Source organism: Raphanus sativus, chromosome 6 (genome assembly GCF_000801105.2).
Source record: "Raphanus sativus cultivar WK10039 chromosome 6, ASM80110v3, whole genome shotgun sequence".
NCBI classification, from domain to species: Eukaryota; Viridiplantae; Streptophyta; class Magnoliopsida; order Brassicales; family Brassicaceae; genus Raphanus; species Raphanus sativus.
The window spans coordinates 53,297,523-53,319,769 of NC_079516.1; the positions used below are offsets into that span (position 1 = coordinate 53,297,523).

The 22,247-nt window shown below is 38.3% G+C and overlaps 4 protein-coding genes across 6 annotated transcripts; 1 reads left to right on the top strand and 3 right to left on the bottom strand.

Moving 5' to 3' along the window:
* Positions 1 to 915: 915 nt before the first annotated feature.
* LOC108808871 (pentatricopeptide repeat-containing protein At3g60960, mitochondrial-like) lies at positions 916 to 2,585 on the bottom strand. Its single transcript, XM_018580967.2, has one exon. The coding sequence runs from the start codon at positions 2,430 to 2,432 to the stop codon at positions 1,119 to 1,121; it is 1,314 nt and encodes a 437-aa protein (XP_018436469.1). The 5' UTR covers positions 2,433 to 2,585; the 3' UTR covers positions 916 to 1,118.
* A 3,010-nt stretch (positions 2,586 to 5,595) lies between these two features.
* LOC108805877 (meiosis-specific protein ASY3) lies at positions 5,596 to 9,950 on the bottom strand. 3 transcript variants are annotated; one of them, XM_018577860.2, is made up of 11 exons: positions 9,791 to 9,950; positions 7,731 to 9,242; positions 7,497 to 7,644; positions 7,284 to 7,415; positions 7,141 to 7,204; positions 6,912 to 7,061; positions 6,775 to 6,833; positions 6,282 to 6,416; positions 6,067 to 6,158; positions 5,878 to 5,965; positions 5,596 to 5,782 (listed from the first exon to the last, which is right to left on the bottom strand). In XM_018577860.2, exons 2-10 carry the CDS (start codon positions 9,234 to 9,236, stop codon positions 5,903 to 5,905), a joined length of 2,349 nt encoding a protein of 782 aa, XP_018433362.2. In that variant the 5' UTR covers positions 9,237 to 9,242; positions 9,791 to 9,950; the 3' UTR covers positions 5,596 to 5,782; positions 5,878 to 5,902. The 3 variants fall into 3 exon arrangements, with proteins under 3 accessions (XP_018433362.2, XP_018433361.2, XP_056845291.1); XM_018577859.2 differs by having other exon boundaries at positions 5,596 to 5,965; positions 9,791 to 9,949; XM_056989311.1 differs by lacking the exon at positions 9,791 to 9,950 and adding an exon at positions 9,452 to 9,565 and having other exon boundaries at positions 5,596 to 5,965.
* Positions 9,951 to 11,828: 1,878 nt separating this feature from the next.
* Positions 11,829 to 17,615, bottom strand: LOC108813785 (ABC transporter B family member 4). Its single transcript, XM_056989663.1, has 11 exons — positions 17,437 to 17,615; positions 16,728 to 17,068; positions 16,581 to 16,635; positions 16,317 to 16,492; positions 15,825 to 16,046; positions 15,516 to 15,754; positions 13,749 to 15,429; positions 13,223 to 13,489; positions 12,879 to 13,142; positions 12,483 to 12,776; positions 11,829 to 12,266 (listed from the first exon to the last, which is right to left on the bottom strand). The coding sequence occupies exons 2-11, from the start codon at positions 17,040 to 17,042 to the stop codon at positions 11,913 to 11,915; spliced, it is 3,867 nt and encodes a 1,288-aa protein (XP_056845643.1). The 5' UTR covers positions 17,043 to 17,068; positions 17,437 to 17,615; the 3' UTR covers positions 11,829 to 11,912.
* Positions 17,616 to 20,067: 2,452 nt separating this feature from the next.
* On the top strand, positions 20,068 to 22,137 carry LOC108809308 (uncharacterized). Its single transcript, XM_056988601.1, has 4 exons — positions 20,068 to 20,445; positions 20,535 to 21,115; positions 21,269 to 21,784; positions 21,874 to 22,137. Exons 1-4 carry the CDS (start codon positions 20,229 to 20,231, stop codon positions 21,994 to 21,996), a joined length of 1,437 nt encoding a protein of 478 aa, XP_056844581.1. The 5' UTR covers positions 20,068 to 20,228; the 3' UTR covers positions 21,997 to 22,137.
* Positions 22,138 to 22,247: the final 110 nt, after the last annotated feature.

Sequence of the window (22,247 nt, forward strand, 5' to 3'; positions counted from 1 at the left end):
TTTTTTGCTGAGAAACCAAAACATAACCACCATAAAATGTATAAAGTCTGTTGGGTTATATAAAGTTGTTTGAAGTGAATGGCTCACATAAACACAGAAAAGTATCTCAATGCTGAACCGAGGAGGCAAATGAATCTACTTATCTTTTATTCACGTGAACTCAATGAGATCACTACACAGAATATATCACCTTGTTCTGTGTAAAGTTACTATGAAAGGGAACCAATCCAAGACACCCGTCGTCTAATGAAAGTAAGCTATGTCTGGGAAGTTTTTTAAGTGGAGAATGGCCTTACGACGTGTGTGATTGATTATGTGAGACTCACTCGGGTGGGTCAATCTTATACATCATCCTTCAAACATTCTACCACAATCATTTTACACATCATCTTTCCTCTCGCAGACTGTTAAAACAAAGATACCAATTAATAACATATCTGCTTGAATGAAGGATGATGGTTTAATTATTTATAATTGATTCTTAAGCGCTAGAACAAGGGCTTGCCTCGTTGACTGAGTTGGTTCTTTTGTTGTCTTCTCCAGCTTTGCCTCGATGGACCTTCAAAATGTGCGATGAGTTTTTGGTGTGATGTTCCTGTCAACAAGAGATATAGTCCTTCAAGTCACAAGAATATGTGGTTAGATCTTTTTGTTTCGTTTTAATGTGTCTTGAATATTCCGTGACATAGTAAAAATAAATAAATTGTGAAATAGACTAAGAGCATAAGCATTGAAAAAAGGAAGAGATGACGCTCATGCTAATAAGCAGTAGCACATGATGATTTGGAACGGACGATGATGTGGTGCTATTCATTTTGATATGTGATATAAACTTATTGGTGCTGAAAACATGGGTGTACTAATAAAGACCTTAGGTAAAATCATTATGAATGTAAGACATAATTAACAATAATATAGCTAAATAAGGAGCTTCTTTCAGAAGCACACTGCAAATCAAATATTATTTACTTCTAGTGCTTGACCATAGGTTTCTTGACAACCACGAGGGTACAATGAGCTGAGCATGATGAGAGCAATAGTCAGCTCAAACTCCAGCAAGGTAAGAAGCAAAACTGATACAGCGACAAGTAGTCACTCAATAGGGAATTGAAGAGACATCAGTCCTCATAAATAGAAACCTTGCGCAGTTTCAAAATTGCTAGTTTGTTCGAGGTTTTGATGGCATCATCAACTCTTCCAGCACGAACATATCCATTGACCATGGATCTGAATGTGGACACATCAGGAGGAGGAGACAAGTCTTTGTCTGAACACATGTCCTCAAACAAACCTTCAGCCTCCGACATCATCCCGCGCTCGCAAAGCCTGGCGATCACGTTACTATAACACCCAACCATTCTCTTTCTTCCCTGTTGTGACTCGTTGAATGTCTCCATGGCCTTGTTAAACTCGCCAATCTCGAACCAGTAGTCCACCATTATGTTAATGGTCTCTGAATCAAAACGTTTGTGTTTCTCCAACATGCTGTGGAACAAGTCCTTAGCCTTTACTTCGAACAAGGCCCCAGACTCTACTTCCTTGCCATGTGCTAGCAAAATCCTCAAAAGGGAGTTCCCAGTAGTGGCAGGCAAGCTTTCCCAAGTACGGATAGAGCTATAGCATTCTATAGCTTTCTCGTCATTGCCATGTTTGAACCAATATTCTACAAATATCGTAGCAATCGATTTGAAAACTCCGGCCGAATCCACCAAATCATCGTATTCCAGCCTATACTTGTGGAAGTAATCATCAGCATCTTCAGCATCCATCTGATCCAAGCGCCCACGAATCTCAATGAGCATGGGCGTCCAGTCATCTGTTATAATCAAGCTTCTACTTAATCCCACGAATAATCTTGCTTGACGGTAGCCATAGGCGTCGACCAAGGCTTGAGTCAAAACACTGAATGTCTCTTTGTCTGCACCGAACCGAGCAGCGTGACGGTACAGTTGAAGGGCGTCGTCGACACGGCCTAGCTCACAAAAGGCTTTGATCACGTGGTTGAATGAGGCGATGTTAGGGACGATGTTATTCTCGTTGAAGAAGTAATGAAACAGAGCGATGCCGTCTTCGTAACGTTTCGCTTGGCACATGGCCCCGATGACGGCGTTGCATATGAGGATGGTGTCGTGGCGACGACCAACGTCTTTCAAGACAGAGAGGCGAGCCAACTCGATGGCTCCGTCAACGTCTGACAGCTCAATCATCGTCAAGACTCTGTATAGCAGAGAAACGGGGCGCCCCTTTACGAGATCCGCCGACAGGTTTACATCCTCGGACGTGGGGTTCCTGGGAAGCCAGGAGAGGTCTTTTCCAAGTGGGTAGCGAGCCACGGTGGCTGAGGCGACGCTGGTCGACATGTAACGACGAGTTGAGAATTGTAGAGACTTTGAGAGGCCAACCAGAAGGTTAATGCGGCGGCCTAGGGACATCGCTATAGAGGTATCCTTTTCCAAGAAAGTTAGTTCTGATAAAACTGTGTGTGTTTGTATTATGCTACTTTTATACAACGATACGATTAGAGTCCTAGGGTTTATGCATTATGTATATCGATAGTTACATTATATTTATCTCTAAGATATGTCCTTATCTCTTATAGAAAGATTTGATTTATAATCATTTGCTAGCTATTTCAATAGTATGATGTTATGGGGAAATATTACATTACCTTGGAGTAGAAGCAAACTCAAGGATCTATGGTTCAATAATATATTTTCCTTCCTTGACCACCCAAAAAAGAAGGAAGGAGATAATATCGTAAAAATTCATTTCTAATCATTGAAATATTTTACAATATAATCGGAAATATATTTTACTAAAAAGGAAGAAAAAAAAGATATTTAAGGGCGAATTTGTAGTTCGGCCGGAATCTAAAATATATCCTAAATATTTTTTTTTTGAAAGAAATAAATATATATTCTGTTGACAAAAAAATATAAATATATTATTCTTTCTTTTCATGCACGTGTTTCCATGCATGCATGTGATTTTATAAAATAAAATAAAATAAGGTTAAAACAGAGTATGGAAATAGAATGTATAAAATGAATAGTTTCTGTTATTTTATTAGCTCAACCATAGCTCGGTATATCTCATATATTGATAACGACTAGGAAACTATTACATCATTATCTAAACATAACTAGGAGTTATCTTAAAAAAAGAAAAAAAAACTAGGAGTTATCTTAATACTCTCCAAGTTCATAAATAACTAGGGTTTAAAGCAGAGTATATTACGTAACAGTTTTTTTATTCTAAGAGGCCTCTGCTACTCCTCTCGAAGCCAAGAGAATGATGATGTTATTCCGCCGCCGCACTCTCCTAAACTCCTCCTCTTTCTTAAACCGTCACATCTCCTCCACGTCTGCCACCGCCACGTGGAATTATTATGAGGATGAGAAGGATCTATACACGACTGTGAAATCCTTGATCCGTAGCTCAGAACTAAACAAGGCCGTGGAGTACGCACGCTCGCCAGCTGCTGAAAAAAGTCGCAGGGCCACCAGAGTTGCTATAGCTGAGCTTGTACTCCCTGCCTTGTATGATGCCAAACGTTACAAAGACGTCTTAAGCTTAAGCATGTTTAATTTCCGTGATTCCAGAAATAGCCTCTATTGCCGCAATCTGATCCACAAAGCTATGGAGAAATGGAGACTCAGTACCGACGCGAAAAGGGGAGCAAAAGCAAAACGTGGCGAACTAAACAAGTGTCTTGTCTCAAACCCTCCTCCTTACCCCATCATCCTCGGAGGAGATGTCATCATCTCCCCGGAGGAGGAGCCGCCCAAGAATCAATATTACTGTGAGAAGCATCTATACTCGACGGTTAGATTCTTGATCCAGAATCTCTCTAATCTCGACACCGCCATGGAGTACGCACGCTTCACAGCTTTCACCACTACTCGCACCGAAACCACAACCGCTACTTGTGACCTTATAATCGCAGCCTTGTGCGAGGCCAAGCGTTACACGGACGCATACCATCTCTTCCATTACTTTTTCAACCAATCCAACATCAGTCTCAGCGTCGATTGTTGCAACCACATCGTCAAAGCTCTCTGCGACGACGGTCATGTCCACGTAGCTCTTCAACTCCATCACCACATCCGAGGTGATGATGATAATCATGCTCCTCTTGATTACCAAACGTACCGTATCTTGGCCAAAGCTTTGTACCTTTCCGGTAACATAGATGAAGCTCTGGATCTCGTTAAAGATATCTTCTCTCTAAATAACCCACACAAGTACGACGCTGTATTCTTGGATGAGAAAGATTTTGACAAAGCCTGGGCACTTTGTTGTGAGGAGCTTATAAGTAGTAAAGATGGCAACAACAACAACAACAAGGTTGGTTATCCAACTGATCATGCACCTTGCACCAACGCCATCACTAGGTGTTGCGAAGATGTGAATACTTTGTCAAACGCAAAGTTTATCTTGGACGTAATGTTGAACCATGATCCATCGGCTTACAAAATATCTACATTCCAAGAAATGATCAGTGCCAATCTAAAGGCTGGGAGACTCGATGATGCTTTGGAAACTGCTAACATGATGGTCGATGCAAATCTAAGACTTGTCTCTATCTTAATGAAGAGCTGATGGTTTTTTAGATATGTTTCATGCATAGAGTCATAATATCTCTTGACTATGGTGCGAGACTCATATAGTATCTATGTTTCTTATTTTGATTAGGAGCCACTAAATCCTTATTAAAAGTTACTAGAGGTTTTCTCAGTGCTACATGCGGATAATAGCCTTAATTTTTTTTATTTAATGTTTGATTACATCTGTGATCTATTTTGATTAGGTATATCTTTTAAAAAAACTTAATTAGTTATATTATTGATAATTTTTCAATTTAATTTTGATTTCATTTTTGTTTGTTTGATGTTTTGCTGTATATTAATAATTACTACTCTTGTTATTGTGAATTTTATGTGCAGACTATGTAACCAAAAATATGAATTGCATGTAACATTATAAATTTAAATGTGCTTTATTGTTTGCATGTTTATGTTTGTGCTGTTGAGCTCTGGTATTTTCATATATTTAAATAGAAACACTTGTTGCATAGAAACCATTTCCTCCAATGGTTTTACGTTCATCACGTTTTGAAAACCCTAGAAACCTTACAATTGAAAAGAGCTAATTAGGAAAACCAATAAAAAAAAAGAAAGGAAGAGCTAATTTCGAATGGTTTACTTTTGAAACTTCATAGCAAAAGATACATTAAATATAATCTACAAAGATCAGTGCCAGTCCTGAATATTTTCAGGCCGGAAGCCACTTGAAAAAATAAGGCCTATCTATTTTTTTTCTTTGTGTTACTAAAGATAACAATAGTTCAAATAAAATTAGTGGTTTAAATTTATTAAAATTAAAATATGTACTACTAATCTAATATACATCTGGATTTTTATTTATAACTAAACTACTATATCATTTTATATTTTAAATAGAAAATATTAAATATATTTTGGATTAAAATATTAAAAAAATGATAAAAAATTAAAAATATGTTACTGCATAAATTTGCTTTAGGCCACAAAATCTATAGGGACGGCAGGTAGCTTTGTCTAGAAGTCGAGTCAATGATTGAGATCTATTGATATTACTAATTAGGAGTTAGGACCAATCTTAGCAAACTAGTTAATCTTGTATTGAGTGGTTCACAGAACATATTAAAGTATCTCTCAATACACTGAAATGAGGAAGCAAATGCGTCTACTAATCACGTGAGGTCATGAGACCACTACACAGAATATATCACCTGGGTTCTCTGTGCAAAGTTACAAAGAAAAGGATACCAAGACATGAATCGTCTATTCAAAGTAAGGTATGTTTCGAAATTTTTTAAGTGGAGGATGAGCTTACTACGTGTGAGACAGGCTCGGGTGGGTCAATCATCCTTCAAACATTCTGCGACAATCATCTTCAGCTGCATCATCTTTCCTCTCGCAGACTGTTAAAACAAAAGACACCAACTAATAAGATTATTTGCTTGAAGGATGGACGATCTAATATTTAAAATTGATTCTTAAACGCCAGAAGACAAGGGCTTGCCTCGTTGACAGAGTTGATTCTTTTTGTCGCATTCTCCAGCTTTGTCTCGATGCCTCCTTCAAAATGCGCTATGAGTTTTTGGTGTGATGTTCCTGTCAACAAGAGATGTAGCCTCAAGTGAGCTTAGGTAAAGACTTGTTATAGTGTTTTTACGCTAGACTCGTTAGGATTTGTTATTGTAAAAAGTAAGAAAAGAACTACAGAAGTGAACATACTTTGCTTCTTTATGCTTCCTTTCAACTCTGAGTGGTTTGCTTCAAGCCCTTCAATAGTACTCTTGAAATCTTCAAGATGGTTCCCGACATCATCCTTAAACTTTTCGTGGATCATTCTCATTTTCTCTTGTTGCTCTGTAATGCGGTCAGACTAATCAGTGAAAGATCACCACATGTCTTGCATATTCTCATTCAGCATGTTGACTTATTGAAGACAATTCAACACTCTTAAGACAAGCCAGACACGCAAGTGTATAATTCTACTCCCCTTATAGGTATTGAGCATATGGCATTGGCTTGAGGAACAACGTTAATTGTAAGTTTCCTATCAATATGAGAACCTAAATCAAATGTATATATATCACCTATCACTGAATCAGGAGTCGACTACTAAGACAGTATGTTTTTGAGTAAACTGAAAAGTTATAAACTCTCCTACCGTTCATGACTATAAAATAAATCATAGGGATCAAGATATGATTCAGTACTGTACCTTGTAATCTTGTTTCCGCATGCTTTCTCTTAGTTTTGGCTACGTTACTCGTCTTTTCCCTGTACCGTAGTTTAACAATATGAATGATTTAATACTCTAAAAAAGGAGCAATGCTGAATCAGTTGAAAGAAACATACGCTTCTGTTATGATGTGAGACTTGACATTCTCCAACTCCAAATGTATCTCCTCGGAGACTGATGCTATGATTTCTGAAGACTTCTTTCTAGCTGCAGATTTTAGCTTTTTCTCAAAGTTTTGAAGCGCCACAGCAAACAATGCAACAGCCCTGAGACATGGTAAGTAATCACATTAAAACAGGAAAGAAGATATAAGGTCGAAACGTAATAATATGTCCAACAAGAGACCTTCCCAAGCCTTCATCTTCCTCCGCCTCTGAAAACCGCTTGAAGGAATCAGTTTTATGCATCCCTGCTCAGTGTCCAGGACAAAACAAAATGAGTGGGTAGTATAAACAGCTACAACAGTGACATACAAATGTTTATTGTACCTTCGGACAAAGACGAGATAGGACTCGACACGACACGTCCATTGCCCTTAAGGTTCGAGTTCCGTTTAGCTGAGCTAAAGCCTGGCTTAGATTTCTTATTACTCCCGTTAGCAGTTTCTCTTACTTGGGGACCTGAACCAGAAGATCACTTACATAGGTAAACATGGATTATGTTAAGAATGTTTAGGGGAAAAGGTAAAACAATTAGCATACTGTTGTAGTGGCCCAATGCGGGTGAGTCTTCTCTTGATCCATCTGAATCTTTCTCATCAGACGATGGATCTGATAGAACTAAATCTTCATCTGGCTCGGCAGAACTCTCTCTGCCGAAAGAATAACCTCCTTTCTTCTCCAAGAAGTCCTAAAAAATAAATAAGGAAACACAAGTAAAATCAAATATGCATAATTCTTAAGTGAAATAAAGCGAGCTTGAGTCAGGAAGGTTACATGCAATCTCTTATCTGACGCTTGGCCTTTTGTCTCTTGGGGGTTTTTCTTAGTACCGAAGCTAAATATTGTTGCTTCAGTCTCATCAAAAGCGGGACTAATATTCCTGGGATACAACGGAGATGCTTCAGGAGATAAACAGGGGGAAGGACTTAAGATTGGTGCTTTATAGCCGAACGTTGGACTCTGGAAGTCATTTTCTGGCTCAACAGACTTTTCCTTGAGAACTTCACTCGGCCTTTCCTGTTCATCGCCATTTTTAAATAGTCCACGGAACATCTCTGGCGTAGCTGCCTCTGATGATGGCTGAAAATCTTCGTCCCTTGTGCTAACATCTGGTTTCTGTTTCTGAGCTTTGGTATGTTGATTAAACTCAAGGGAACTTCCTTTTTTGTCAGATAATGAAGACCTTTTGCCAGTTCTGGTACTCTCAGAACGTGCTGGAGTTTTACTCTTGCTCGTCTCCTTCAGAATCCCATCAGCTTCATCCTTTCCACGGGACTGAACCTTGCGACATTTTACAACAGAATTTTTCTTCCTACCCCTTTGTTTCTTCGGCATAACAGTGGAGTTCATGGCGGTGCCATTATCCCCGCGCAAACCTTCTTCAAAGGTGAATACATTGTTCACTTCTTCAGTGATTTTGCCACCTAAGTTGACACCAGTTTTGGTTCTCTTTTGAATACCTTTGGCTCCTACCCTCCTCTGCATCAAAGATCTTGTTACCGGCCTTCTGGTTGCAGCTTCAGGGCTTTCAGAATCAGTTTCAATAGTATCTGAGAGGTGTCTAGGCCTAGTAAGAGGATCATCGTTTGAACTCTTGTCTTGATTCAACTTGGAGTTGGTCTTGACCACTTCTGGGGTCTCAGAGTTGACATCTTCGTTATTTACCGGTGAAGCTTTCCCCAATATTTCCCACAGTTTTGATCTCAAAACATCAGTACTTCCATCTTTAGCCTTCGCTTCTCTCTGTGACGCAACCTTTTGCGGAAAGACTGCAGATGGAGGTTCTTCCATCCTCTCTGGACTCTTATCCATGTCTTTACCGTTCCTGCCACTGATCAGCTCATCATCACTGCGCAGAGGACTAGAGATAGGAATGTCTTGAAATGAGTCACGAGCTGGTGCCTGATGTGCTCCATTTGGTCCCTTGTTTAATCCTTTGCTACCAGACAAGCTAGACGTTTGCCTACAAAGAACATTCTCCAGAGTGCCCAATTTCCGATAAGAAGATCTGGGAGACCTCCAAGGTGAAGTCGCATGCTCAGTGCCCTTGGCAGAACTCCTCTGGTTTGCAGATAAATCACCTTTAACCTTGTTGCTCGGCTGAAAATCGGCTACTGTGGTTGCTTTCAACTCTTCAGCTCTACCAATAGCATCTCCAACAACCTTATCTGGACAAGGGGGGTTTCTCTTGGGTTGTGAGTCGGCCATAACTCCAATAGACATCTTTCGAGATTGACTTGATGGGTGATAGTTACTGCCGAAGCTTCTGTATTCGCTCATCTTTCCCTGAAAATTGTCACCACAGAAGGTTAAACATTCTTCTGAGACATAATGAATGCATAATCTCAACGAACAACATGAACAGATGACAATTTAATCCTGAATGGTATCTTAGGCATATTGCTAAAGTATCACAACACCGGCGATGAGACTCAATGAGAATGTAAAATTTCACAACCCAGACAGAGAAAACAACACAACGAACTTCGTATAACCTAATTGAAAAATTATCAGATGAGAGTAACTCCGTTTCCAGATTATTCCCAAAAGGATCGATCGGAGCTCTGCAATAGAGATACCCAACCAAAGACGGTGGTAGATCTATGAATACATATTGGAAGCTAAACATCGTTAGAGACGAGATTAGCAAATCCTAATCATAGCTACAAACATTCATGATTTTTCAGGACCACACTATCATACTAGGTCTCGGATTCAGAAATCGAGACGATAAATCAAACGACGGTGTCAACAAATCGAAAACGAAAATCAAACGACGCAACGAATCGAAAACGAAAATCAAACGACGGTGTCAACAAGGAAGAAGTGCTTACTCGAATCAAAGCTCTCGCGGGTTGAATTGCGAGATCCCTAACTCCTTGATCGCCGGAAAATTAACTGGAAGTTTGAGTCTGCTCTGAGTGAGAGAGAGAGAGGAGAGGCGGGCAGATTGAAACTTTTTGATTTTCGCAAATGCTTAAACATAACCGCCTTTAGTTGAATCCGCGTGTTTACGGCTCAGCCAAGTTGACGCTTTTGACTCTACTTTTTCTTCTTAATTACATTGTTCTACCCATTATCGTACGACTGAGACGAAAACACGTGTCTTCATCTGCTTAATCGCCCTCTCAGATATTTTTCAAACGGAGACGTGAACAGTTTCTAAGAAGATCCGTTCCATATACTGTACATATGGCGATGAGCGTTCACATGCATGTCACGTAACGGATCGCTACTCACTAGTTTCAGTAATATTCACCAAACATTTTGAATATTCGATAACGTCAATAATATGATTCTTTTTTTCTTTTGATGAAGTCAATAATATAATTCACAATATAATATACAGTTAGTTAGTCTTGTAAAGCCAAACTCTCTCCTCTTCCAGATTTTCTTGCAACCATTAACATTTACCAGTTAAGCTTTGAAGACTTGAGCCAAGCCTGGTTGCAAATTACAAGAAAGCTCAATCCACGGCTAAAACAAGCCTTTAACCGGGAAAGAGAAAACCAAGCCAAAAAAGGGAGTAAACTTAAACAAAGGAACCACTAGCCATGAAACTGAGAAGTAAAATGAGTAAAAGCACATGAGCTCCGGAAAAGAACGGCAAGGAGGATCGGATGCATGCACATGAGCTCCGGAAAAATCTAGTTCTTTTTTTTGTAAGTCTAATTTTTATACTTCATCTTACAATCAAACCCACAACCGAATTCCAAGAAACAAAAGATAAAGAATGCACTATCACTTTTGGTTGGGTGGGAACCCAGGAGACATGTGATCCATAGGGTCTTGATCTCTACACCGTCAAGAGTAATCTCAACTGAATCTGGATCGTAGAACCTTTCATAGTTATGATTTCTACTCATCAATTGTCGTTATTCTTTTCTTCTTCTTTTGTCAGTGTGATGTTATGTACTCCTTGGTGGTTTCAATAGAGATCACTGTTGTGGCAGAGCAAGACTCTTACATGAGACAATGATTGAACAATTTGGTGACGATATAGATGCAGGGGAATCAAGAGAAGAAAAATAACAAGTACAAACATCATCTCCATTGTAAAGTTACAAAAATATTATAATCATGAAAAGTGTTTTTCTTCGATTAATCTAGACATTGACATTCAAGTGTATAATCAGATAATTTCATTAGTTGTTCAAAAAGAAAAAGATTTTTTAAGTGTGGTTTGGATTTGATTCTAATTATTTGGGTTCGGTTTGAATATTTGGGATATCACAAATAAATCCGGTTGAACTTGTTTTACAGCAGTCAAATGTATAGGTAGAGTTCCTTGTACACTAATTTGATATTTTACATGATCAAATTGTTAAATGCTTAGAACTCTGCATATGAACAACACACTATCAAGTTAAATATCACGAGATATTTGAGTAACGAAATGAATTTGAGGCGACACACAATGTTTTACAAACTTCAAGCACCTCGAGATGAGAATACTTTACATCTCAGCCAAGTTTACAAGAACACACAATCTTTTATAGAACAGTAAGACTTAAAATATGTTACATAAACTAGATGTTCTTACAACAGTTTTCAGAAACATCCGTAAAATAGTTATGAAATTAGTAAAATCGAATCATTGTCATTATATCTTTCTTACTTGTCACAAATTGTGAGACAAAAAGGGAAACCCTTAGGTGCAGCATCTTGGTAACCGTGCATGGAGAATTTTGAAGTGATTTGATTTTCAATGAGTTTAAGATGATTGTAAGAGAATTTGGAAATTTGATGTGATTTTTGTTAAATAACTGTAGAATCTCATTCAAAACCATAGGATTTGGATTTGGATGATTTAGACACATACAAAAAATAACCTTTTCTTCTACCCAGACATATACGACCACAAACAAAAAAGATAAAAGGATGTCACCAATAATATATAACAAAACATAATTAACCAAAAATAAAATAAAAAGGAATGAACACAGACTATATGTTTTAAGAAGCGGCACTGAGATGAAGCTGCACTAACGAAGCATAAACTCCGTCTTTGATATTGATCAAACTCTCGTGCTTCCCTTTCTCTACAATAACTCCGTTTTTAACGACTGCAATTACATCAGCGTTCTTAATTGTCGATAACCGGTGAGCCACCACAATTGTAGTTCGGTTTACCATAACCCGGTCAAGAGCATCTTGAACCACACGTTCAGACTCAGCGTCGAGAGCACTAGTAGCTTCGTCAAGTAGCAATACCTTAGGATCCTTGACGATGGCTCTAGCTATAGCCACTCGTTGTTTCTGCCCGCCTGATAACTGTATTCCTCTTTCTCCCACCATTGTATCGTAACCCTAGATCAATAAACCAATATTAGGTTAATTATTTCGAAACTTAGTCCTTGAAACACAAGAAACCCTAAAGCTCTGTCTTAGAGATAAAGTATTTCAAATAAGGAATTCAATGGGATATTAACTAATATATAAAAGTTTGTGGTCAATCCACTAATCATCAATTGATATTAAATTGGAAGTCTATGATAAACCCGAATCTAACACTTTGGTTATTACCTGTTGTAGACCACTGATAAAACCATGGGCGTTTGATAGTTCAGCTGCAGATACTATTTCTGATTCACTCGCGTCTCCGCCTTTTCCATAAGCAATGTTGGCTCTGATCGTTTCGTTAAACAAGATCGGTTCTTGGCTCACGAGTCCTGTTTGTTGTCTAAGCCATTTTAGTCGCAGGGTCTTGATCTCTACACCGTCGAGAGTGATCTCACCCGAGTCTGGATCATAAAACCTCTGAAGCAAAGCGATCACCGTTGACTTCCCGCTCCCGCTTTCTCCAACCAAAGCAACGGTCTGAAAAATGAAAAAAAAAAAACAGAACAGAGTTTGTCTTAAAAGGTTCTGTTTTTTATTTTTTTTTGAATATCAAAGAAAGCATTGTTGAGTCATCCTAACCTTTCCAGCTCGGATACTTAGACAAAGATCTTGGAAGATTTGAACATCAGGCCTTGATGGGTATTTGAAACTAACATGACGAAGCTCAATGTCTCCTTTAACAGTATCCAACACTCTTCCAGACTCTACACTTGGATCAATCTTTGATTCTCTGTCGATAATCCCGAAAATCGAAGCAGCAGCTATGTCAGCTTTGCTTGAATCAGGAGATAACGAACTTGATTGAGATATCGCAATAGCCGCCATCGTCAAAGCAAAGAAAACCTAAGAAGAATCAAGAGAACCGTGAGAGACAAGAAAGAGACAAAAAAAAATCAGTTTTGTTATGTTTCTTAATATAATACCCTGAAAACAGAGTCGAAGGTTGTCTTGCCGTCATCGACAAGTTTTGCCCCCACATAGAAGCTGGTCGCGTAAGAAGCGAAGAGTACAAAGAAAGATACACCGAAGCCTATTCCACTGACAATGCCTTGACGTATCCCTGTCTTCATAGGTCCTTCACACTTCTTTGTGTACATGTTCATCACTTTGTCTTCTGCACAGAATGAAGCAACTGTTCTTATGCTTCCAACAGCATCATTCGCCACCTGACTCGCTTCCCCATACATTTTCTGCACCACAGAGACAGAGAGAGAGAGAGAGACTTTATACAGTGCAAGTTCTAAGCATAAGCTAATGAAACATTGACCTATGAGTCTATGACCCCCAAAAATTTTGAAAAAAATTTACATATATAGAAAACCTCAAATTTATATAATTTTTTTTAATATAAAATTTTACTAAATTGTATATAGCCCCGAAAATCTTAGAGTCGGCCCTCAGTTTATACATTTGAAGTTGTATATATATAAATATAAGTAACTACATTACCTTTGCATCTGCGCTGAAACCTTTCATGAACTTCATGTAAAGAAACCCATTAAGTGCAATAAGAGGAAGCATGGCAAGAACAACGAAAGCTAGCTGCCAACAAGCCAAGAAGGCAATGATCAAACCAGCCAATATTGAAGAAAGATTCTGAACCATCTGAGCCAAAGCATCTCCCACTAGACCACGTATAGCAGCCGCATCAGCCGATAGCCTTGCACCAATGGTTCCACTAGAATGCTCTGCCTCATCAAACCATCCAACTTCCATGTGAACCACTTTCTCAAAACACATGCTTCTTATCCTCTGCACCAACTTACATCCAGCTATAGCGAAGAAGAAGGTTTGAGCCGGGTAGGCAATGACTGAAGCAAAACCAAGAACCATGAATATAATGGCCCAGAAGCTCGTGTCCTCTTTTAGCTCCTTAGGCGGTTTGAAAAACGCTTTGATCACGCTTGCTATTAGTATACCGAATATAGGAAGTATAACACCGTTTGCTGCTGCTGATATGGTTCCTAGTATGAGAACAGGAATCTCCGGTTTGTTTAGAGCAGCGATTCTACGGATAGATACTTTCTTTGGTTTGGTCTTGGGCACTGTAGTATCAACCTCTTCTTGATCTTGAGCGACGTCGCTTCCTTCGATCCCTGATGGGAAACCAAACATGTTGAAAGAATGTCTGCTGCTGTTTCCTCTAGATGATCCTCCTTTGCTTAGTGACCTTCCTAGAGACGATTTTCTGAAACTAGATTGCTTAAATGATTCTAATGATGACATCTTATGCTCATCTGCTGGATTCTCTTCGTGTTTCTTCTCTTCTTGAAGACGTATGAGCTGAGAGTAAGCTCCTTCCGGGTCCTTTAGTAGCTCAGTGTGAGAGCCTTTCTCCACAATCTTTCCTTGGTGAATCACAGCTATCGTATCAGCGTTTCTCACCGTGCTTAACCGGTGAGCAACCACAACTGTAGTCCGGTTAACCATGATCCTATCGAGCGCTTCTTGAACCACTCTCTCTGACTCTGCATCAAGCGCGCTTGTTGCTTCGTCCAAAAGCAAGATTCTCGGATCTTTTAGAATGGCTCTTGCCACAGCGATCCTCTGTTTCTGCCCTCCTGAAAGCTGAGTGCCGTGCTCTCCAACCATTGTATCCAAACCCTGAGGGAGCTTATCAACAAACTTGGAAACGTTTGCAAGCTCTGCAGCCGCTTTGATCTCGTCTATTGTAGCGTCTTCTTTACCGTAAGCGATGTTGTCCTTGATGCTTGAAGTGAACAGAACCGGTTCTTGACTCACAAGCCCTATCTTGCTTCTGATCCATTTGAGCTGAAACTCTTTTAGGTTAACACCATCTATGAGAACTTCACCGGCTTGCGGATCGTAAAACCTCTCTATTAGACTCACAACAGTAGACTTCCCACTCCCACTCTGCCCAACTAAAGCCACGGTTGTTCCACTCGAGATAAACAGCGAAAACCCGCGGAAAATCTGCTCGTCTGGTCTTGCAGGGTAAGTGAAGTAGACATCTTTAAGCTCAATGTCTCCTTTGATGTCATCCAACACTTTACCATCTGTACTATAAGAGTCAATGTCAGGTCTTCTCTCTATTGTCTCAAACATCTTGTAAGCAGCAGCTTGTCCAGCTGCAAACGCGGTTAAACAAGGAGATGCTTGACCTAACGACCTAACAAAAAGAAACAAATAAAGAGAGTTAGGTTTCAGGAAAGTTAAAACACACAAAAGACGTGTTGTGCACGAAAGGTTTCTTACATGGATCCAGTTAAAACAGAGATGATGATGTTGAGAACTTGTCCTCCTGTGTACCCTTTATCAAGAATCAACTTTCCTCCATACCAAACCGCTAAAGCGTAGCTACAAAACACTACAAGAAAGAGTGTTCCAAGTCCTAATCCAGTTGAACCACCTTCCATGACTCCTGCTTTGTAAGCAGTGACAAGATGTTTATTGTAATTGCTTATAGCTTGTTTCTCTCCCGTAAACGAAGCAACCTAGAAAGTTAGAAGAAAAATGTCTCAGAAAATGTGTATAAGACTATAGAGTAAGTAAAGCGTAAGTTACCGTTCTTATGGAACCGATTGTTTGCTCAACTACAACAGCAGCTTTAGCATAAGCGGTTTGTCCACGAGAAGCTGTTCTAGCGATGACGATAGCCAGACCCGCACCAGCCATTACAAGAAGAGGTATTGAAGATAACATGACCAAAGTTAGAAGCCATCCTCTTATGAAAGCTATCACAAAGCCTCCAACAAATGTTGCTAGAAGTTGTATAGCTTTCCCCACCTGCCAAAATGTATTTTCTACATTTATTTTTTGTTCTACAAAAACAAATTTTCTAAGATTTTGAAATATTTTGAAATTAATGTTTTAGAAAAAACATTACTTAAGAATTTTGAATTGATTAAATCTCATTGGTTGATATTTATTAGAAAGTGTGTAATAAAAATAAATAGTAAATTTAATTTAAATAGTTATTATTTTGAGTGAATACTCTAAAATATTTCTTTATAAATTTGTTTTATTTTATTTTTTACTATGAGAGAGTGTGTGTACCTTCTCTCCCATGGCATCTTGGATTAGTACAGTGTCACCAGACATTCTTCCAACGACTTCACCTGTATTTGTATCAACGTCGAAGAAAGCTATATCTTGTCTTAATATTGTCTTTAGATACATGCTTCTTATTCTCGCTGCTTGTCTTTCTCCAGAGATCATCCAACCAGACAACTCTGAACATTCATAGACATCAGGAAAGTTAAAAACTCTGTTTTTCTTAAGATGTGCTAATTAAAAATTTTGACAGATCCAAGAACTTACGGAGAAAAGCAGCCGCAAAAGTACCGATTCCAAGCCAGACAAACTTCAAAGATACCTGTGAGTGAGTTAAGAGACTGTTATTACCAAAAGTCCACTCTTGATATGGATCGTTATTTTTAAGACAGGAAAACATCATGTGGGTTTTACTTTGGAGACTTTGTCGGCAACATTTGAGTCAGTCTGGTTCTCTCCAAAAGCATCTACTAGATCTCCGAACAGTATAGTCATAATAGGGAAGCCGAGACCGTTTCCAATAGATCCAAGCGTCCCCAGGATCATCAATAGGAAGTCAAAAGAATCTGCAAAAGCAAATAGCTTGTAAAACGGCACCGTTTTTGTTTCCTCATGATCTTCTTTCTTCTCTGTTTTCTTCACTTCTTTGTCTTCATTTCTGCTTCTTTTGGTCTCAGAAACCTCTTCTACTATATTCGAATCTCCGTTTAAGCCGCTCTCTGAAGCCATTAGGTTAACAAAGGGTCCTTATGATCCTAAAGAAGAGAGGAGGAACATAATAAGTTTTCAAATCTTTGAGTTAAGATCTTTAAGAGACAGTATATGACTGAGGAACATATAGGTCAGACCAAGAAAGACAAAAAAAAACAGAAAGGACACAAAACAATGGCTTTCACAGTCAAAAGTTTCGTTTCTTATTCAATATCTATCTTTCTTTTTCAAAATCCTTTTGATTTTTTTCAAGAACATCTGAGAAGATGATAAAACGTGAAGCAAGATTCATCAATTACAGCAAGGCTTTACAGATAAAGTTGACAATATGAAAAAAAAAGTTGAGAACATGAATATGAATACATGTATATATAAACAGTAGAGTATATATATATATATATGTTATATGTACCTGGAACAGGATCAAGAAGAAGCTGAAAAGTGAAAAGAGGTTTAGCAACTATCTTGGCGTAGTCTGCAATATAAGCTGTTGAAGAATGAGCAGATATCTCTATGCTTATATATATATAATTGTAAATGAAGTTTGTCAAAGACTCTTGTAAGTTTATTCATTTATAACTTATAAGCTCTCGTCATTTCTTGACGAACAAGCCGTGACTATCTCAAGAGAGAGAAAATAGATGTGAACATATAATAATCAAAGTTCGTGAAAATTGATGTGACATAAACAATCCATTCTTGTCTGGTAATGCTGACCGGATTATTACTTACCAAAAACATTTAAAATGAAGGGGGAAAAACTGGATTGATCAACTCGCTAGTAGTTGTTTTGTTCCACTACAGCCAATTAGTTTTATGATTACTCTATAAAACTGATCTCTAATAGCCAATTAGCTATGTTTTAGCAGCCTGTATGTGTCCTCCTAATTCATTTTAAAATTCGTATATGGTACATATGTGTTTGTCTGTACATATATGGACGATTCCTAGCAGCGACGAAAGTGACAATCATAAGTTTCACTAAAACACACATCCACTTGCTTGTTTAATGAATATTTTATCAAAAACAGAAGAAAAGAAATAAAAGTGAAATGAATATTTTTCATTTGATTTTTAAAAAATACATTAGGTATTTTTGATACACGTATACACTAAGATTAGTGAGTATAGGTTTTGTAATTTAAATATTAATAATATATTTTTGAAATATTTTTAAAAAGCATCTCAATAAGAGAGATGCTCTAAGAACATTTTTGTTTTAATCTCCTACCAGCTATACAAATAATTTATTAATAATAACAATAGTAGTATGATTAGAAAGGTACCGTATGCCACAAAAGAGATCAAAGCCAAGAAACACAGGATGATTAGAATTTTTCTGCATCGGCCTAGTTGACTCTCTCGTCCGCATTTGTGAGTTGTAACACGTGCAAAAATCCCATTTCTTAAAATTAACAAAGAACGTTTTTGTAATCACAACTTTGATTTGGCAACGGATGTAAAGTATGCGAACATAATTATTAGGGGTGCATTAATAATATATGGTAGCATAGTGTTACAAAAGATATCAAATCCCCAAAATCAAGATGACATAGATTATTTATGCAGTTAAGCAAAAAAAAAAGGGGTATAAAATCGTTGCATTGACATGTTAGCTGGGGGAACCACGTGAAGCTGGTTTGCTCTCTGAGCAAGAAAAAAGTCAAAATGATCATAGAGAAAAGAAAGGGAGCCAAGGAAGGTTGAATTGTCTCCCATTACTACTTTTGTGCATATTTCATAAATACAGAAAAGGAAGAAGAATAGGACCTTTCTAAGTCAAAAGTACAGAAAAAATAAGAGAGACCGTTCTTCGTTGTTAATTTCATGGAGCCAGGGAGAGTTGAATTGTCTGCCATTACTTCTCTTGCGCAACTCTTTTTAGAATCAATGAATCTTAACTGTTAAACTTTTCTATATAACTAATCAACGAGCCCGACGTCATTCCTGACATAAAGGTTCTTACTATATTTCTCTCTTTCCCACGTATGTATTATATATACTACTTTTCTATTTCTTATAAAAGAAGAAAATTACAGTACTAGTTACTACTACTTGCTATTATTCCAAACACTTGATGCTAATGCTACAATCAAATACATGCCATTTATTCTAAATCATGCGAGCATCGGGCTAATAGGACATATAAGTGAATTTCAGTTTGAGAATGGACGATTGACAGATTATTATTCTTTTTCTTTTAAAGACATAAAAATAAGCATATTATTTTGTTTAAAATTACACCATTTGAACATAATTATTTTAAATATTCTCTTAATCTTTCATCAAAATATATTTTTAAGTGAAAATTTATTATTTATATATGAAACAAAAAGAGATTACTATAGACTTATAGTAGTTATAAAAGTAATGATATTCACTGATTCGTTTGGTTATCTTTGTCGTAGTTCAACTAGAAATTGACATGTATTTTCTTGTAAGCCACATCCTACAACACAAAAAAAAGTGCAAAAAGGCATTCGATTCCCACTAACTTTTTGGAGAAATATGCATGACATGTGTTAAATTGACCTAAATCCTTGACCATGGCTAACCAGTTTCAAACTACATCAGTTCACACTAATCACAGTTAAATCTTGACCCGGTTGAAGAACCCCCAATCCATGGATCCTGAATTTGGAAACTTTTGTAGGCTCCAGCCCACTTGTGAACCCATTAATTAGCTCATGGGCTAATTGAATCCAACTTTGATTTTTTGTCAACTATCCAACTTTGATTTTTTTGTCACTTATGATTATTATAGCAAGCACCATGCATGTGGCTAAGTATAGTTATATATCTCTTAACATTTTCTGACCATTGATTATAATAAATCGAACGAGCATAGAGATCTTGATGGATTTGAATCAGGATTAGAGGGTCTTGACTCTTGAGAAAGTCCTTTAACATAATGCGTTTTAGAATGTATATAGGAAATTGAATGATTCAGAAACATTTTATATTAGCATTGCCTTTGATCTGGGATCAGGAAGAGAAAGTCATGATTTGTTCCTCATTTATAGCCACTAAGATAACAAAGAAGACTAACAACTTATCTGACTTTTGAAAACCATTTATTACACACACTGAATAGTTCACCAACAACTACCACTACAGTCCACCTCCCCAAAAAAATGCTCTTTACAGATTAAAACAAAGGGAAAACTAAAACGAAGTAACAGAGGAAACAAACAAAACACAATAATGAAGCACTTGCCTCTGATCCTCCCCGTGATAAGCTTGCTTCTCCTTGTTCATGGAGACGATGACGTGGCTTCTTCCTCAGCCGTTGGAGATCCAGGGATGAAGAGAGACGGACTCAGAGTGGCGTTTGAAGCTTGGAACTTCTGCAATGAGGTTGGTCTCGAAGCTCCTCACATGGGTAGTCCTCGAGCCGCTGATTGCTTCGATGTCTCTACAAGTAAGCTTTCTTTTTTTTTTCCACTTCCTCCTCTGTTTTCTCATGTCTCCTCCTCTGTTTTTTTTAAAAAAAATTAAACTTTCGAGCAGGCGGTTATTCCTTGGAGCACAAGGTATCAGACTCAGATAACAACCTAGGTATCGGTAAAAGCAAACCAGGAATCATATCAGAAGCAGCATTGCACAACCCTGACCTTTACATCGTCGAAAAAGAGCTCTACCTAGGCTCTCTCTGTCAAGTCCCAGACAAACCAAACCCATGGAGTTTCTGGATGGTCATGCTCAAAAACGGAAACTACGACACAAAGTCCGGTCTCTGCCCTCAAAACGGGAGAAAGATCCCACCTTTCGATCAACCAGGAAAGTTCCCCTGTTTCGGAACCGGCTGCATGAACCAACCGGTGCTGAACCACGGGAAGACTCAGCTTCTGAGTGATGGTCATACCATGAAGGGATGGTTCAATGGAACGTACGATCTTGCCGCTGATGGGGTGAGTTACTACGAGGTTGTGTGGGAGAAGAGAGTTGGTGTTGGTGTTGGTGGTTGGGTGTTTAAACATAAGCTTAAGACATCATCGAAGTATCCATGGCTTATGCTTTACCTTAGAGCTGATGCAACTAAAGGCTTCTCTGGTGGTTACCATTATGACACTAGAGGAATGCTCAAAACAGTAACAATCACTAAACTTTTTTCTTGTCTTTAAGATCTTTTGTTTCTATTATGACAAATGTATTTAACATTATTTCAAAAAAAAAAAAAATTATGATGAAATGTTTAAAAAAGGTTTACTATTATGATGTTGTGTTGTGTTCCGTTTTTTTAGCTTCCGGAGTCTCCAAACTTCAAGGTGAGACTAACAGTAGACATCAAGCAAGGAGGAGGATCCAAGAGTCAGTTCTACCTTCTCGACATCGGAAGCTGCTGGAAAAACAACGGCCAGCCTTGCGACGGTGACGTGACCACGGACGTCACTCGTTACTCGGAGATGATCATAAACCCTGAAACAGAGCTTTGGTGCAACCCCGAGACTCTGCACAACTGTCCACCGTACCACACGTTTCGAAACGGCACCAGAGTCCACCGTACGGACAGTAAGTGGTTCCCTTACGAGGCTTACCATGTTTACTGTGCGCCGGGAAACGCCGAGCATCTCGAGCTCCCGGTGGGGACTTGCGATGCTTTTAGCAACCCACAGGGGCAAGAGATTCTTCAGCTTTTGCCTCACCCGGTTTGGGGTGAATATGGATATCCGACAAGGAGGGGAGATGGTTGGGTGGGTGACCCGAGAACATGGGAGCTTGATGTTGGTGCTTTGTCTAGTAGGCTTTACTTCTACCAGGTAATTCAAACTGATTGACTAAACCGGTTTGTTCTCCTATTTTTTTCCGGTTTGGGTTTTGATTTTGGTGCGGTTTGGTAACATTGTAGGATCCCGGTACGACTCCGGCTAGGAGGATATGGACGTCGGTGGATGTTGGTACAGAGATTTATAAAGATGAAGGAGCAGTTGCAGAATGGCATCTTTCTGATTTCAATGTTCTTATTACTTGATTTTAACTCCCCTTACTATTATGTTCTTGAAATTTTTGTTTTAGTGTTCCCTATACTATAATTTAGTTTAACATTATACTACATTATTCTCTCCATTTTTTTATCAAAGCTTTGATCAAGTTACATTTTTTCAAGATCTAAGTCAATTTCTTATGTACTATTTTAAAAGTATGGATTTACATATTAATTCTTATAATATCACAGGAGGCATAACAAACTCACATGTACAATGAGACTCCTTTTTAGTATAA

Coding starts and splice junctions, on each gene's coding strand:
- LOC108805877 (XM_018577860.2), bottom strand. CDS start 9,236: ATGAGCGAATACAGAAGCTTCGGCAGTAACTATCACCCATCAAGTCAA. Junction 7,645..7,730: donor CGTCAGATAAGAGATTGCAT/GTAACCTTCCTG, acceptor TTTATTTTTTAG/GACTTCTTGGAGAAGAAAGG. Junction 7,416..7,496: donor CGCATTGGGCCACTACAACA/GTATGCTAATTG, acceptor CTTCTGGTTCAG/GTCCCCAAGTAAGAGAAACT.
- LOC108808871 (XM_018580967.2), bottom strand. CDS start 2,432: ATGTCCCTAGGCCGCCGCATTAACCTTCTGGTTGGCCTCTCAAAGTCT.
- LOC108809308 (XM_056988601.1), top strand. CDS start 20,229: ATGAAGCACTTGCCTCTGATCCTCCCCGTGATAAGCTTGCTTCTCCTT. Junction 20,446..20,534: donor TTGCTTCGATGTCTCTACAA/GTAAGCTTTCTT, acceptor ACTTTCGAGCAG/GCGGTTATTCCTTGGAGCAC. Junction 21,116..21,268: donor CTAGAGGAATGCTCAAAACA/GTAACAATCACT, acceptor CCGTTTTTTTAG/CTTCCGGAGTCTCCAAACTT.
- LOC108813785 (XM_056989663.1), bottom strand. CDS start 17,042: ATGGCTTCAGAGAGCGGCTTAAACGGAGATTCGAATATAGTAGAAGAG. Junction 15,430..15,515: donor TCTGTTTTAACTGGATCCAT/GTAAGAAACCTT, acceptor TCTTTTTGTTAG/GTCGTTAGGTCAAGCATCTC. Junction 12,267..12,482: donor TTATCAGTGGTCTACAACAG/GTAATAACCAAA, acceptor TTATTGATCTAG/GGTTACGATACAATGGTGGG.